General features: G+C 43.0%; 1 protein-coding gene across 1 annotated transcript in view; it reads right to left on the reverse strand.

Annotated features, from left to right (window-relative positions):
• Positions 1-16798, reverse strand: part of LOC119429184 (NACHT, LRR and PYD domains-containing protein 12-like) — a gene marked incomplete at its 5' end in the record, with an annotated part of 59816 nt that overhangs the window by 3665 nt on the left and 39353 nt on the right. Inside the window, one exon of the mRNA XM_037696863.1 lies at positions 13454-13627. Coding sequence (XP_037552791.1) covers positions 13454-13627 — 174 coding nt within the window. The remainder of the gene's footprint in view (positions 1-13453; positions 13628-16798) is intronic.

Raw genomic sequence — 16798 nt, forward strand, 5'->3', positions numbered from 1 at the left:
AGATCTTTTTGTAAGATATTCCAAGAAACAGGAGAAGAGTAGGAGAAGGCCCTTTTGCCTAGTTCAGTTTGCACTGAGGGAACACTGCAGGTAATGATGTCCTGAGAGCGCATGCTGTAGCTGCACTCACGCAGAGACATGAAAGAGGAGATGTACGAAGGTAGCAGACCAAGAAGTGATTTAAAGATGAAAATGTACCAGAGAGAGAGTCTGCATGAAGTTAATGATGTCCAGTTAACCAGTGAATACAGAGTGCAGTGGTGGGTATGATAATCACAGCCAATTATAAATCTTAGTACACCATGATAGACAGCATCCAACATCTGCAGGGTTCTTGTAGGAGCGTTCATGTAAATAACGTCACCATAATCAATGGAGGGAAGGAAAGTCACAGATACAAGGCGTTTCCTAGCATTCAGGGTTAGACTGGATCTGTTTTTGAAAAAGAAACCCAGTTTAACTTTCAGTTTCTTTACCAAGTTTTTCACATGAAGCTTAAAAGAGATGCGAGTCGACCAAGATACCCAAATATTTATAGGAATCAACAAACTCAATGGGGACACCATTTGAGGATGAGATCAGAGGAAGAACTGCTGGGACCAACTTCCTATTTGAAAAAAGCATCTCTTTGGTTTTGTCGGCATTTAGGACAAGTTTGAGGCGGAACAAATCTGTCTGGATGTTGTTGAATGCAATTTACAACAGCTGGAAAGCCTTATCAATTGTTTTAGCTCGACATTAAACAACTGTGTCATCAGCATAGAAATGTATGGATGCATTAGGGATGTTTTTATCTACCCGGTGTTGTTTGTGTGTTCTGACTCATTAGCAATGATATTGCCACACAACGCGTCAGGTTGTTTGTCCGTGGCAATACCTCTCAATATTTCTAAGAACCGACGCACAGTCTCTGTCTCGTCTGAGCTCAGAGGTCTGGGGCTCTTTTTCTGGACCCACTGCTGTTTCTTTTTCGTCTCAGGCTGTTCAGGCCGACGTGGAGTGGGAGCAGGCCCCCTCCTCTGGGGTTCCGGTGGGATCCCTGGTTGTATGGGTTACCTTGGGTGCCAAACTTTTTACTCTTAGGACGTGTGCCCCCCTTCTGGTACATTCGTTCATCCTCTGGTTTCTTGGGAAACCATTTAGGATCTCATCTGAACCAGGGGGCACTCATCTGTTGTGGTTTGGCAGATGGAAAATCTCGTTTCCTCTCGCCTTTCTTGGGAAGGGGAGTTGAAGCTCTCGTCCCTTCCAATTCTAATGACTGAGAAGGAATCCTCTCACCTGGGAGCACCTCAATGGGTGTTTTGGCCTGTGAACAGGCCTCAAAGACATTCACAGCACAATTTTTTATCTCACTGATGGTTTTTTCTTTGAAATTAGCCATCATCTGTACTGACGTCCTTATGTCAGGGTGGAGATTTTTGCTGAAAACGAACTTAAACGCCTCCTCCTCCTCCATGCCGGTTTCGTTCCTGTAACCAAAATAAGCCTGCAAAATTCTGGAATAATATGCCCTTGGGTGTTCATTCTTACCTTGCATGACCTTGTCGGCGGCTGGATAACCGCCAGGTCCCGAGCAAAGGGTATACTCTTTAATTAGAGCAGCACATAGGCTGTAATCCTTCCTTGTAGCATCTGGTTGACACTCAATAAAGGAAAACACCGTCCTGGCTACAGTGAGCCTGATCAAACCTATTTTATCCTCAACTGTAGCGTTCGGATAGCTTCCCAGTTGAAGTCAAGGTCTTGCAGATAGGCCTTAGTGTCGGTCGAACCCAACGGCCCTGGCTCGAAGCGTTGGACATATTTTGCTATTTTTGCAATACTGCTATTGAGAGCGGAGGATGAAGGCTTAGTGGAGGTTGAACAAAAGAATCACGTGGAGGTGGCATAAGGAGAGTTTGTGTAGGAGGTACAACAAAATCACGTGGAGGTGGTGATGGTTGGACTCTGACCCTGTTTGTCTTTGAGTTCCAGACATCTTTTCCCCTCGTCAGAGATTTTATTTGTGGCTACGGCAAGTTTTGCCTCACAGGCTGTTAACCGTTCACGTGATGTATGACACTCACTTTGTAAACGCACGCCTTGTTGGACTAATGCCGCTCTTTCCAATTTGCACTCGTCCAGAGATTTTGATGTTAGCTACAACTGTTGGTGCAGAATATCATTGTCTGAACACAGTGTTTGGTACTCTACCCCTCCTTCACATAGCATTTCCTCATATGAGTCTGCCTGCAACGACAGCTGAGCTTGTGAAAACACTTTCTCACGTTGCAATTTTTCCTCCCAGGTCTCCTTTTCAAATTGAAACTGTGCCTTGAGTTGTAGATACTCATCATGTATTGCTTCGCGGTCCTCTGAGTCGCATTTCAAATTTATTTCAAGGGCTTCTCTCCTGCTGGCCTCCAGGTAATACTCAGCTTTTAGCAAGAGTGCTATTTTAGCTAGTTGCTCGTAGCCCGACTTCTTTATGGCTGCAGAAGTGACACCTTCTTAAGCTCGTCCAGTAAATCTGTTGAGTTCATGCATTCCACCTGGTCACCATATGGAGATAAGGAATCTGTGAGCAGCGTCAGAGCTCTCTCAAGCCAGTCTTTCTTAACACCACTTGGAGCAGGATCAGCAGGATCAGCTTTTGTTGAATCTGCCATGGTCGTATTTACTGTTCAACAAAACCTATCAGGTTAAACCGTCACAATCTTAGAGTTTTTCAACAGGTAAATGTTTGCATTTAAGTGAGCAACGAGTTTCACACACTAATCAGCTCTGCGGTTCCCCCAAAGTACTGTTATAAGCCAACTTTTCAATAATTGGACACCTGTTTTAGGTTTTACCCCATCCATGAATATTGTAAGTAAATGCCTCCTGTGGCAGTGTCACTTAACATGAGATTAATTCTAACAGATACAATGAACCAGGCTATTCCAGTGTTTATTTACTCAGATGCACTTAAAATTAATACCTGCAATTTTCACTAAAAGTCTGACAGTTTAATTTACCTGAATTTGCTATCAAACAGTTAATTATAAACCAAGCGTGATTAACATTTTTATTTACCCACAAGCTTTTCAAAGAAATGACTCAAAAGCAAGGTTTCAGCTTTCAGTTCTGAAAACTGTTATTGGTGTTTTCAACAGCAGGTGGTGGTACAAGCTTATTTTTACTACAGAGTGACTATAGCTACACGTCTTAGACGGTACGAGTCACTGACGACTTCCTGTGAACCGTCCTGTTGACATCCGGTCGTTAGCCGTTAGCTTCGATTAGCAACGGACGAACATGGTCCAAATCATCATTTATAGATGGATTTAAAGCTTGAACGTGGCGTCGCTTAAAAAACACGCTCTTTAGGCATAAACTCATCAGGTTAGGACCGATTTGAGGGCTTTTATTCCGCTTTTTTAACCACTAAAGAAGACTCCGTTTGAAAACGAGCTTCATTTCCGGGGTCACGTGACTTTACAGATACGTGGACATTGTGGTGGGCTTTTCGCACGGACGCCAGAGTGAGTGGACGTACACGGCGTTACGTCACCGGCTTCTCAGCAAATCAGAACGTTTCACACAGCGGTCCTTGACCAATCACAGCTCGTGTGTACCTGTGTAAGCTAGCAGTTAGCTTCAACAGTCCGGCGATAATTTTACTCATCAACGCTTTAAAAATGCACAAATTAACTGTGGAAATGTAGCGATTAACGTTCAAGCAGCTTCTGAGTCGGCGCTCAGTTTCACAGACAGCGTTTCCCCATGTAAAACACGACTCGTTCGAGTCCATTTATCAGAACCGAGTCGGAACCGTACAACCACCGGTTATGAAAATAGTTTCAACAGAATGATGCGTCTTTTCTCTCTGCTTACAGCTTAATCACACACACACACAGAATGACAATTTCCAGCTTCAAATGAACATCAACACAATACTGTATCGTTCTAAACACCACAGCCATGAAAAATATCTTTCCAAGGTCAAAACTTGGACTTTTTATGCCAACATGAAGCGTTTTCCACAATATCAAGTCACATATAATTTATCTCTTCAGAAAGCATACGAGCCACCAAATATGTAGTATGTCGGGACAGCTTTCGCTGTGGACATCCTATTAATTAATTATTCTTAAGGCTAGTTCAAGCACAAAGAATATTAATTGTTTAATTAACAACAGATTATTTCTTTTTCCAAGTTAAATTGCTGCCATGTGACCAAGATAACTTGAGAGTGGAGTGTATAATTAGTGACATGAGACGTAATTTATCTTTGACCCATCAGAATAAATGCGGTCATTTATTTAACAGAATCAAAATTTTACATCAAAACATGTACACTCGATTTGCTGATCCGTTTCTGATTAATAAACTTAGTAAGTTCAAATAACAAAACAACAGAGGATTACTGATAGAGAATAATTAATCTCTGAAGGCATTTAGCTTGATTTACTGGTGAAGAGGTTTCAAGAGGATAGATTTAGATTTAAAGAGGAGATTTAGATGGAGGAAGGAAAATGTCTTGACCAGGAATGGCACCCTTCATCCAACCCCAGCTCAGCCCACGGTACACTCGGTGCGTGACGACTCGTTACCTTTGCAGAAGATAAATCAGCTCCGGTACAGAGGTCCATTTCACGTTACCTTTCAGCGTCTCCGGTCAGAGTGGCTGGGAATCTTCCCAAGTAGTGTCTAGGTACTCTGTTCAACAGAATAAGCTTCCTAAGAAGTTGAGAGCATTTAATGCTCAGGGTGAGATCACAGCGAGGCGTGCTATGACTCCGCTGGAATGGACGGACCCTTGGCTCATGGTCAAATTCCATCAGCTATTTAGTTCAGCTGTAAGACTCCAGCAAGACTGAGTCTCAGCCAGAACTCCAAAACAGACTTTCAGTAAGAACTGAAAGTTCCAGTAAGACTGAATAGTTCCAAGAAGTGTCGACTTTTAAAGGGTATCCACTTCCTGTTACTTGGTACTTCCTGATTGGTTAACACAACCAGCAGGGGTGGAGTTTTAGTGATGTCAGAGGGTTATTAGGAGTCGCAGACAGCAGAAATGTTTTTACCATACCATACCATACCATACCACTTTATTTATAAAGCACTTAAAACAGCGACAAGGTCAACCAAAGTGCTGTACAGACAGAACAACAGGTAACACACCAAGCAAAATACAAAAATGAGGAAAATCAGAATATAGACATAAAAACGGTGCAGATAATGACGACAAACCAGTGTGGAGCATACAGGATCAAAACACAGATCACCTGGTGTTGAAAGCTACTGAATAGTAGTGAGTTTTTAAACGGGACTTGAAAACGGAGAGGGAGGGGGCCTGTCTGACAAGCAGAGGTAACTCGTTCCAGAGTCTTGGACCTACTACAGAGAAGGCCCTGTCACCTCTGCGCTTAAGACGAGTTCCTGGAACTGTGAGGAGCAACTGGTCCGCTGACCTCAGGGAACGTGGTGGGACATACGGTTGTAGCAGATCAGAGAGATGGGGGGGCGACACTGTTCAGTGATTTGTAGACATACATGAGTATTTTGAACTGGATTCAAAAGTGAACCGGTAACCAGTGCAGAAGAACGGTTTAAGAACGGTTAGTACAGACAGGAAAATATTTTGAAGAAGTAACAGACTTTCAGGCACGCCAGTTTCTTATTTACTGTCTGAGAGTTTTAAAACAAGCCACTTTGTTCTCATAATTGTTCTCTGACTTTTGACCGACATCAAATCCGCTCCTCATTCAGATAGAAGAGTAAAATGCACACTTACTTCGTAAATAGACATTTAACTTGTATGATCTAAGTCTAATGAGGTTTAAAAATCATTACTACTGTTTCACAGTTGATTTAAATGAGTGGTTTACTTCAACATTAGAAATGGAATGAACTAAACACACTTTTGATTATCAAGATATTGTAAAATAGTAATGATAATATAGAAAAAGGAAGGGTGTTCTTTCAATTGATTAATTCAGGATACAATTAAATAGTCTCTTGATGAGATAATTTGTGTTCTGGATTCAAATCAATGAAATGACAGTTCCTGTCCCCTGAAGGTCTTCGGAGACAGGTTGATGTAGGAGGTCTAGTTCACTACATTATGTATGTAGATTGTAAAGAGGGTGGGTCCTAAGACTGAGCCTTGTGGTACACCATTGTTGACTGTTAAATAACTGGAGGAAGTGCCATTATGTTGAACACATTGCCTCAGGTCTGAGAGATAGTTAGAGAACCAACCAATGTTGTGTTCTGAGAAATCGATTTCTGAGAGTTTATGACACAAGATGTTGTGATCCACAGTGTGAAAAGCTTTAGACAAAAGTGCAGCACAATAATCCTTAGCATCCAGTGCTTCAACAATGTCATTAAGAACCTTAAGTGAAGCAGTTGTTGTGCTGTGTTGTTTCCTGAAACCAGATTGATGGGGAGGTAAGATGTTAAATGAGTCCAGGTAATTTTTGATTTGAGAGTTTATCAGTTTTTCTAGAACCTTGGCTAAAATGCAGAGTTTAGAGATTGGTCCATAGTTGTTCAGTGAGGTGGGGTCACCTCCCTTCAGCAAAGGAAGAACAAAGGCTGTTTTCCAAGCATCTGGAATGGAGTTTTGGCTTATGGAGAGATTGAAGATGTGGGTCACAGGGACTGTGATGATATGAGCAGCCAGCCTTAAGAAATAAGGTGGAAGTTCATCTGGACCTGCAGATTTTTTAGGATCAAGATCTTTTAACAGTTTATTGACCTCACTGACTGAGAATGGAGAAAAAGAGAAGGTGTGATTAAGTGAGGATTGACTTGTAGGAGGGATTTGATTTGTAGAAGTTTGATTATGAAGTAAGTAAGTAAACTTTATTTATATTGCACTTATCATAGATACAATCACAAAGTGCTGTACAACAATAAAAAAGGCTTAAAGTAAAATAAAAATAATAACAGCTCATTAATAAAAACAGTAAAAACAGCTGGTAAAAACAGTAAAACATTTAACTAAAAGCTTGTCGAAATAAAAATGTCTTAAGCTGCGTTTTAAAAGAATCAACAGAGACGGTCACACGAAGAGACAGGGGCAGGGCATTTAAAGCTCTAAAAGTCAAAACTAAGATTTTAAAATTAATTCAAAATTCAACAGGCAGCCAATGAAGAGAAGATAAAACTGGTGTAATGTGAGCCCTTCTATTAGTTCCTGTTAAAAGCCTTGCAGCAGCGTTCTGGACCAACTGGAGACGAGCAACGGCAGTTTTGTTAAAACAAGTAAAAAGGGAATTACAATAATCTAAACGAGAAGAAATAAAAGCATGAATAATCTTCATTGTCATTATTCAGTACAGATTTGTTGAGCCAGGTTTCAGTGATGAAGATTACATCTGCCCCAGAAGAACTGATCAGAATTTTCAAGGCATCAAGTTTTCTCAGAGTCAGAGTCAGAGATTCTTTATTGTCATTCGCACCTCATGTGGTACATGTGGTGGAGCGAAATTATGTACACAGGGTCCCAGTTACATCCAACAATAAAATGTATAAGAAAAACAGTAATAACATCTAAGATATGAACTAAGAAAAACATCAACTAAATATACACTAAGCACTCATAACATAAAAACATTGAACATCAGCACAAACATGAACATGAGTCTGTGTGAGCGGATGTGCACGCATGAACACATCAACATTGAAACAGATCAGCAGCAACATGATGTGGTTTTTCACAGTGATTATTCTGGTTAGAGATTCATGAGTCTAACAGCCTCAGGGTAGAAGCTGTTCCTCAGTCTAGTGGTTCTACACTTAATGCTCCTCAACCTCCTTCCTGAGGGGAGTGGGGCAAAAAGTGTTTGTGCTGGGTGAGTGGGGTCCTTCATGATGCAGGTGGCCCTCTTCCTGCATCTGGAGGTGTAGATGTCTGTGATGGTGGGGAGGCTGATTCCGACAGACTTCTGTGCAGCCTTCACCACTCTCTGTAAAGCTTTTCTTTCTGCAGCTGTGCAGCCTCCATGCCACACGTTGATGCTGGAGCACAGGATGCTCTCCACTGCACACCTGTAGAAGGAGGTGAGGACTGAGCTTCCCAGACCAGCTCGCCTCAGCCGTCTGAGGAAGTAGAGTCTCTGATGAGCTTTCTTGATCAGGCTGGTGGTGTTGTTGCTCCAGCTGAGGTTGTCATTCATGTGCACACCCAAGTACTTGTAGCTGGAGACCACTTCCACCGCAGATCCTCTTATGTTCAGGGGGGTGTAGATGTTTTTGTTCCTTCTGAAGTCCACAATCATCTCCTTTGTCTTCTTCACATTGATGTGAAGGTTATTCTCTTTGCACCAGCTCTCCAGGTGTTCCACCTCTTGCCTGTAGCTGGACTCATCATTGTTTGTGATGCATCCTACCACCGCTGTATCATCTGCAAACTTTACAATGTGACAGCCTGGATGGGTAGCTGCACAATCATACGTGAGCAGAGTAAACAGGAGGGGGCTCAACACACATCCCTGAGGAGAGCCAGTGCTGAGGGTTATGGTGGAGGAGGAGAAGTTGTGGATCCTCACTAACTGTGGTCTGTTTGTTAAGAAGTCTAGTACCCAGTTACAAATGGAGGGGCTTAGTCCTAGTGTGGATAGTTTGTCCATCAGGGTTTGGGGGATCATGGTGTTGAAGGCAGATGTGGTCCACAAAGAGCATACGGACGTAAGAGTTTTTCTGCTCCAGGTGGTTGAGTGCAGTGTGGACCACAGAGGAGATGGCATCCTCTGTTGATCGGTTCTCACGGTATGCATACTGATGAGGGTCCTCGTTGATGTTGATGGTTGTTTTGATGTGAGTCATGACCAGTTTTTCGAAGCATTTAACGACTATTGCGGTGAGGGCCACTGGCCGATAGTCATTCAGACCAGTCACTGTAGAGCTTTTTGGGACTGGGATGATGGTGGCAGTCTTCAGGCAGGTGGGAACTGTCTCCAGGGTAAGTGAGGTGTTAAAGATGTCTGCCAGCACCTCACAGAGCTGATCAGCACATTCCTTCAACAATTTTCCAGGGATGTTGTCTGGGCCAGTGGCTGTTGCTCCAGTTTCTCAGAAGGCTACGTGCGTTTACATACAGAAAATGAAGTCCAGACACGTTTTTAAAGTCATTTGGTGTCCTATAAATAGTGTGTGTGTGTGGGGGGGGGGGGGGTCCAGGGTTGGGCTGAATCCCTGAGAGCAGTAACAACATTATTATCAGACATTTTCTTGAGTTTTTCATGACTGATGTGTAATTACAGGAGTTAGTAGTGTGACACTTAGCCCTCATAATTGACCCATGAGAAACATTAATGAACACGCGATCATTCAGAACTCCAAAACAGTGAAAGTTGCAATGATGGGCAGATCAAGATATATTAACAAGATTCGGTGACTCCAGATTATCTGAGATCTGAAAATAATGACAATAATATGAATGGTGCAGAAAAGTCTCAGACCATAAAACATCACAAATCAAATGGGCAAACAAATCTGACGAGGTGGCCCAACTGCAGTTTGAGTTGGGCTGAGGGGGGTTCCGGCCCCCCTGCGAAGATGGATGGATACTCCCATGGGAAACAGAAGCTGGGTCCAGAACCAACAGGCAGAAACAGAAACATATAATTCGCAGCAAATAACAGAGCGAGCTGCCAGAAAATCCTCCTGAAATGAAAGGCATGGTCCTAGCTCATTTCAGGCCAAAAGGGGACAACAACGTGATCCAAAATAAAAACAATTATTATCCAGGTGAATTTGGATGGAGGCCTGCAGCAACTCCGATGCAAACTCCAAACTTTTCTCTAGCACCACGCAGCGCCGCTCCTCCGCTTCTCTGCACGTCTCTCCCCCCCCCCCCCGACAGCACGAGAGGCACCCCCGGTGAAAAACGAGATTGACCAGAGAGGCTGAGGCTGAAGATGTCACTAGTCCAGTTCGGTTCCGCTCCAGTCCGGCTCCGGCGCTCCAATAGCACGAGAGGCGAAGAGGCTGAAGTGGCTGAAGTCATCACTGGTCCGGTCCGGTTCTGCTCCAGTCCGGCTCCGGCACACCACAGCTTGAGAGACGAAGAGGCTGAAGTTGTCCCTGGCCCGGTTCTGCTCCGGTTCTGCTCCGGTCCGGTTCCGGCGGCGCTTCAAAGCATCAGAGCGTCTCCTCCAGGCGAAAACAACGATTCCACGGAGGTGGACCGTCCTTCGTTAAAAGTACCTGGCTGCTCACTGAAGCTCATTGAAGCCTAACCTGCTGCACATCCTTTCCAGCCTGATCCCTCTGTCTTGCCAATTGGTAAAAGTGCTTCTTGCAATCTTTAGTGTCCAGTCTCCCAAACAACTCATTGTACGCCCTATGCTTTGCCTTAGCTACTGCCCTCTTTGCTCTATGTCCCATCTCCTTATATTCCTGTCTCCTCTCTTTAGTCCTCTCACTGTCATATTTTTTCTTGGCTAATCTCTTTCTTTGAACGGCATCCTACTTTTTACTATTCCACCACCAGGTTTCCTTATCATCCATACTCTGTCCAGATGACACACCAAGTACCTTCCTACCTGTCTCTCTAATTACTGTTGCTGTAGTAGCCCAGTCCTTTGGAAGCTCTTTCTTACTACCCAGAGCCTTTAACAGCTCCTCTCTGAATTTCTCACAACATTCTTCCTTCTTCATCTTCCACCATTTGGTCTTCTCCGATTTTACTCTTTTTCTCTTCTTCACAGCAACAGTGATTCTACACACAACCATCTAATGCTGTCTGGCCACGCTCTCCTCTGCCACAACCTTACAGTCCCCAATCTCCCTCAGGTTTCCTCTTCTACACAGAATGTAGTTGACCTGTGTACTCCTTCCTCCACTCTTATCGGCCATTGTTCCTCCCTCTTTTGGAAATTGGTATTGACTATAGCCATCTCCATTCTTTTGGCAAAATCCACCACCATCTGTCCTTCCTGGTTTCTTTCCTTGACACCAAACCTACCCATCACTTCCTCATCCCCTCTGTTTCCTTCACCAACATGTCCTTTCAGGTCTGCTCCGATCACCACTCCCTCCTTCATGGGAATTCTCTCTATCACTTAATCCACATCTTTCCAAAATGTATATTTCTCCTCCTCATCACATCCAACCCATGGAGCATAACCACCGATGATGTTTAGCATCAGACCTTCTACTTATACCTTCAGACATATCACCCTATCTGACACTCTCTTCACCTCTACTACATTCTTTGACAACTCCTCCTTCAGGACCATACCTACTCCATTTCTTGTTCTATCCACACCATGGTAAAACAGTTTGAATCCTGCTCCAATGCTGCAAGCCTTGCTGCCCTTCCACTTGGTCTCTTGGACACATAAAACATCTACCTTTCTTCTCTGCATCATGTCAGCCACCTCTCTCTTTGCCTGTCATTGTCTCCACATTTAGAGTTGCAACCCATAGTCCTACATTCTTCACTTTCCTCTTCTCCCTCTGTCTCCTGACACGTTTACCTCCTCGTGGTCTTCAACTAACAGTAATACAATTTCCGCCGGCACCCTGTTTGTCAACAGCACCGGCGGTGGTCGTTGTTAACCCTGGCCTCGACCAATCCGGTATGGTTTTGCTTTGATGAACTCGCATTATGGTTTTGGCAAAAGTGTTTTATATCTGATGTCATTCCTGACACAACCATCAACATTTACCTGGGCTTGGGACTGGCACAAGAGATACACTGGCTTGCGCTCCCTAGTGGCTGGATTGGCATGGATTTTTTTTTAAATTAAAATATATATTTTAAATTATTTAGCACCTGCTGCACCTGTGTGCAGACCACAGGTGCAGGGAGAAGCTTCCTCCTGCAGCATGTCAGAATCTCTGCTCTGCAGCGGAGAAATGGGCATAGCTGAGAACGCTGGCAGGTGGCAGAGGGCAGCTGGAGACAGAGAGCCGAGATCATGACATTATGTGCTCTTTTAGAGTGTTTAGAATTTAGAAACATTGTTTAGAATATAAGAGTGTGGGAAGGATTTAAAACACCTTAGTATATACCTGTATATAAATACTAAAATAAACTACACTTTACTACTTGTATTCCTACTTTGTGGTTTTTCACTTATTGTGGGGGAGGGGGGGGGGGCTGAGAACAGAACCCCCATGATAGAAGAGGGATTACTGTAATTGAAACATGTTCAGAAACAAAAATGCTGCACAATCTGTTACACTCAAAGTATGTGTTGAGAAAAATGCTCAGTTACTGGGCAGACGTGACTGAGTGGTTAGAGCAGTTGTCTTCCAATGCGAGAGCTGGGGGTTCGAATCCACCAGCAGTCACATGCCAAAGTGTCCCTGGGCAAGACACTGAACCCCTCATTGCCTCTGATGTGTGTCCCATCAGTGTATCAGTGTATGAATGTGAGCTAAAGCACTGATTAGTCTCATTAGAATGATTTGTTCGATTAGCTTTGTAGAGATCTAGAGTGCTGTATGAATGGGTAAATCAGGGCACAGATTCTAGTGTAAAGCGCTTTGAGTATCTTGAAATAAGATAGAAAGGCACTATATAAGTACAGTCCATTTACCATTTACTACAACAACAACTGTCAGCTCAATATCTGTCAAACTGGCTGAGTTATAGTCATGTTTGTGTTTCCTAGTCAGTTGGCTGTGGTGGCCATCTTTAATTAATTAAATTGATGAATTAATCAGTTTAACATGTACGTTCAATTATTAGTTTCTGAGAGATTCATGAAAGTCTGTTCAATGGTCTCTGAAATATTTTGCTAACAGACAAACATAACTGATTTCAGTAGTTGATGAAAAAGTTTTAAACACAGATTTTGTGTTATGAGACAGCACCCAGAGTAAAAGATGGAGGTCAGTCTCAGTTACTACCACACTGAAATTTAAAACAATTTCTGTAAAATTGACTGATATAGTCATTTTGTTGTGGTGGCCATCTTGAATCAGGTTGACTCTAAAATAAATCAACTGTAGAGGCACATCCAGTGATTTTTTTTTCTTAAAGGTTCAATAAAATTCATATTATGACACACACACACACACACACACACACACAGGTTTGTTTTGCTATCTTTATGGGGCCTTTGCATTGACTTCCATTCATTTTTCATTCATTTCTATAGCCTAACCATGACCTTTATCCATAACCTAACCATTACCAGTACATACCTAACCCTAAACCTAACACATCCTCAATTCACACCTTAGTCCTAAACCTAGCCCCTAACCCACCAACGGGACTTCTTCTTATGGGGCCCGGGCTTTGGGCCCCATAAGGAGCAGTTGGTCCTCACAATGCAGTATAAGTTGGAAAAATGGGCCTCACAAAGTAGCATAAACAAGGACACACACTCACACACACACACACACCCCCACGCACGCACGCACGCACGCACGCACGCACGCACACACACACACACACACACACACACACACAGCAACAACTTTATCCTTCCTCCTCCATCAGCAGGTGATAAACATGTCTGACCTCAGAGTCTCCAGTCTACATCGTGGACTCTCCAGAAAACCACACAGCTGCTTCACTCCTGAATCTTGCAGTTTATTCTGATCCAGGTCCAATTCTGTCAGATGGGAGGGGTTGGACTTCAGAGCAGAGCTCAGAGAAGAGCAGCTGATCTTTGACAAACTGCAGCTCCACAATCTGCATAAAGAATAAAACGTAAGTTTAGAAAACAAAACAAGACTTTTAAAGACTCTTGAGACGTTGAGGCATTTTGTGAGCATTTAGCACCAGCTTGAAGTGAAATAAGTCAGACTGAATGATGTCAAATGCAGACTATAGAAGCTGGAAAACCATGGCAACTGTGTTAGCTCAGCAATAAACAACAGTGTCATTGGCATAGAGATGCAAAGTGCATCAGGAATATTTAGACTTACATTATTTATATAAATTGTAAAAAGAGTAGGACCTAAAATTGAGCCTCGTGGCACATCATTGGTGACTGGTAGGTAGCTAGATGAAGTACCGTTATGTCAGACACATTGCTTCCGACCTGAGAGGTAGTTTGGGAACCAGCCAACAGTGTGATCTAAGAAGCCAAGATCTGAGAGCTTGTGGTATAAGATGTCATGATCTACAGTACTGAAATATAATTTTATCAGATTATATATTAACTTAATGAAATGTCTATATATATGTATCCTGTTTTGTTATATAGAATATGTGATACACTGAGACAATGGGCTGATGAGTTGACCCTGGTCTTCACAGGAATCTTCAACGCTTCTCTGGAGTCATGCCACGTCCCAGCCTGTTTCAAGACCTCCATCATCATTCCTATCCCCAAGAAGCCACGTGTCACAGGACTAAATGACTACAGATTTGTGGCTCTTACGTCTGTAGTCACAAAAACTTTTGAACGTCTGGTTTTATCCCACCTCAAGTCCATCAGCAACCCCCTTCTCGACCCTCTGCAGTTTGCCTATAGAGCCAACAGGTCTGTAGATGACACCATAAACCTGGCCCTCCACTTCACCCTGCAGCATCTGGACTCCCCAGGAACCTTCCTTCCCCAGGAAGATGATTGTGGATTTCAGGAAAGCCACAGCCCCTCTGCCCCCCCCCCCCAAGTGGGAGCTGAACATCAGTTCCCTCATCAAGGAAGCTCGGCAGAGGATGTACTTCCTGCGACAGCTGAGGAAAGCCAAGCTGATGGTGCAATTCTACATGTCCATCATCAAGTCCATCCTCTGCTCTTCCATCACAGTGTGGTACGCCGAGGCCACTGCCAGGGACAGACACAGACTGCAGCGCGTTGTGCGCTTTGCTGAGAAGGTAATCGGCTGAAGCCTCCCATCTCTCCATGACCTGTACTTCTCCAGGACTGTGGGGCGAGCAGGTCGGATTACAGCTGACCCTTCTCACCTTGCATATGAACTATTTGAACCACTCCCCTCGTGCAGGAGGCTTCAGTCTATTCGGACCAGAACCTCCCACCATAAGAACAGTTTCTTCCCCTCTGTCGTCGGACTTTTGAACATTCATAATCCCATTACTGTATAACTCTGCTTTGGTCACTTTATCACTGTATTTTAACTGCACTACTCCAATTGCAAATTAGTTCTGAATATTGTATTGTATTGAATTGTATTGTGGGAGTTATATTGGGGGAGTGGTGGCGCAGAGATTAGAGAGGTGGGCTTGTGATCCGAAGATCGCCGGTTCACGCCCCGGCCCCGACAACATCAAAATTGTGGGTGGGGTAGGTGAAACACCCACACTTGCCCCCACCCTCATTCGCCCCACTCTGGGCCCATGAGCAAGGTCCTTAACCCCCACCATGTGCTCCCTAAACAGGTCTCTCTTGAAAATGAGTTATCGTGGCTCAATGAGACTAACCTGGATAAATAAAGGCTAAATGAAAAATAAAATTGTATTGGTTGGTGTACATATGTTTTCTTTTATCTTTTGTGTTTTATTTGCACCTTTATGCCAAAGCAAGTTCCTAGTCTGTGAATCCTGTTCATTGACAATGGCAATAATAAACTGAATCTGAATCTGAATTAAAAACCTTTAGTGAAGGAGTCATTGTTCTATGTTGTTTTCTGAAGCCAGATTGGAGAAAAGATTAAATATTAAAAGAGTTCGTATACTTCTTGACTTGAGTATTTATCATTTTTTCTAAAACCTTAGCTAAAATACAGTTTGGAGATTGGTCGATAATTGTTCAAAATAGTGGGGTCTCCTCTCTTCAGTAATGGCAGTCAAACATGATCTGCCAGTCAATCGCAAATGTGTAATTAATAGAGCGCATGGCATGAAAAATAAATAAGCATCAGCGTCATTTTCATCATCCATCAACACTATGATTTTTCATCATCCATCAACACTATGATTTTTGTTACTTGATTTTTTTACAGGGCACCCAGTCTTGAGGTCCCATTTACATGAAGTGAAACAGCAGCCTTTTTGCTGTGGTTTGGCCGTTGAACTTTTTTTTTGTCCACATATTTCTAACAATGCTCTTTAAAGTCCAACATGCAGGAAAGTAACACTACACTACACTCCAAAATTTTTCAGTCAGGTCATCTGGACAGTTTCTTTTTTTGTGCTGAAACGTTTCGCCTTCGATACGGAAGGCTTCATCAGTCAAGGAAACACACAAGAAAACTGATTCTTCCCCCAACAGTTTACTCCAAAGTGGAACAAACCAGTTTTGCTTGTGATATGATGGTCTCTTTGGAAAGCTACACTACACTACACTACTTCTTAGTGCAGCCTCATATTCAACATTTTTGAGACAATGTAATATGTTTTTTGGTTTATTCAAGTTGATCTGCCTAAAATCATACATTCTTATGTTTTTCCTATGTTTTTATAAATTTATAAACCTTTTACTGTCATAGATGTCAATTTATATAATATCAGTGATATGTAAATAACTGACAGAATTCTATGTTTGAACAATTTAATGATCTAAAAAAATTATGTGTACATTTACAGCCAAAGAGAAGTTTGACATCCCTGAAGAAATAAATGTATATCTTGTGGATGAAACTGAGACAGCTGTGGATGAGGACATCTTAAGTGATGTTCTGGAAGAAAAATCAGAAATAGTCACCCTCCGACTTGGTGCCTTTGTGTTGGAGTTTTCCCTAGTAGATGAAAGGGTAGCTTCCCTGCGCCTTTGGGTGGGACGACAGGCTCTGACTTGTTTGTGCCTATGTGCCAAGCAGCAGTTCAGAGTATCCAGCTTTCTTGGAGTCCTTGGTGGGAGTGCTGGAAGGTGCACCAGCTGGGGACTACTTTATTCTGCTGGGGGACTTCAATGCCCATGTAGGTAATGACAGTGTGACCTGGAGGGGCATGATT

The sequence above is a fragment of the Nematolebias whitei genome, chromosome 24, assembly GCF_014905685.2.
Source record: "Nematolebias whitei isolate Nwh7 chromosome 24, NemWhi1, whole genome shotgun sequence".
NCBI classification, from domain to species: Eukaryota; Metazoa; Chordata; class Actinopteri; order Cyprinodontiformes; family Rivulidae; genus Nematolebias; species Nematolebias whitei.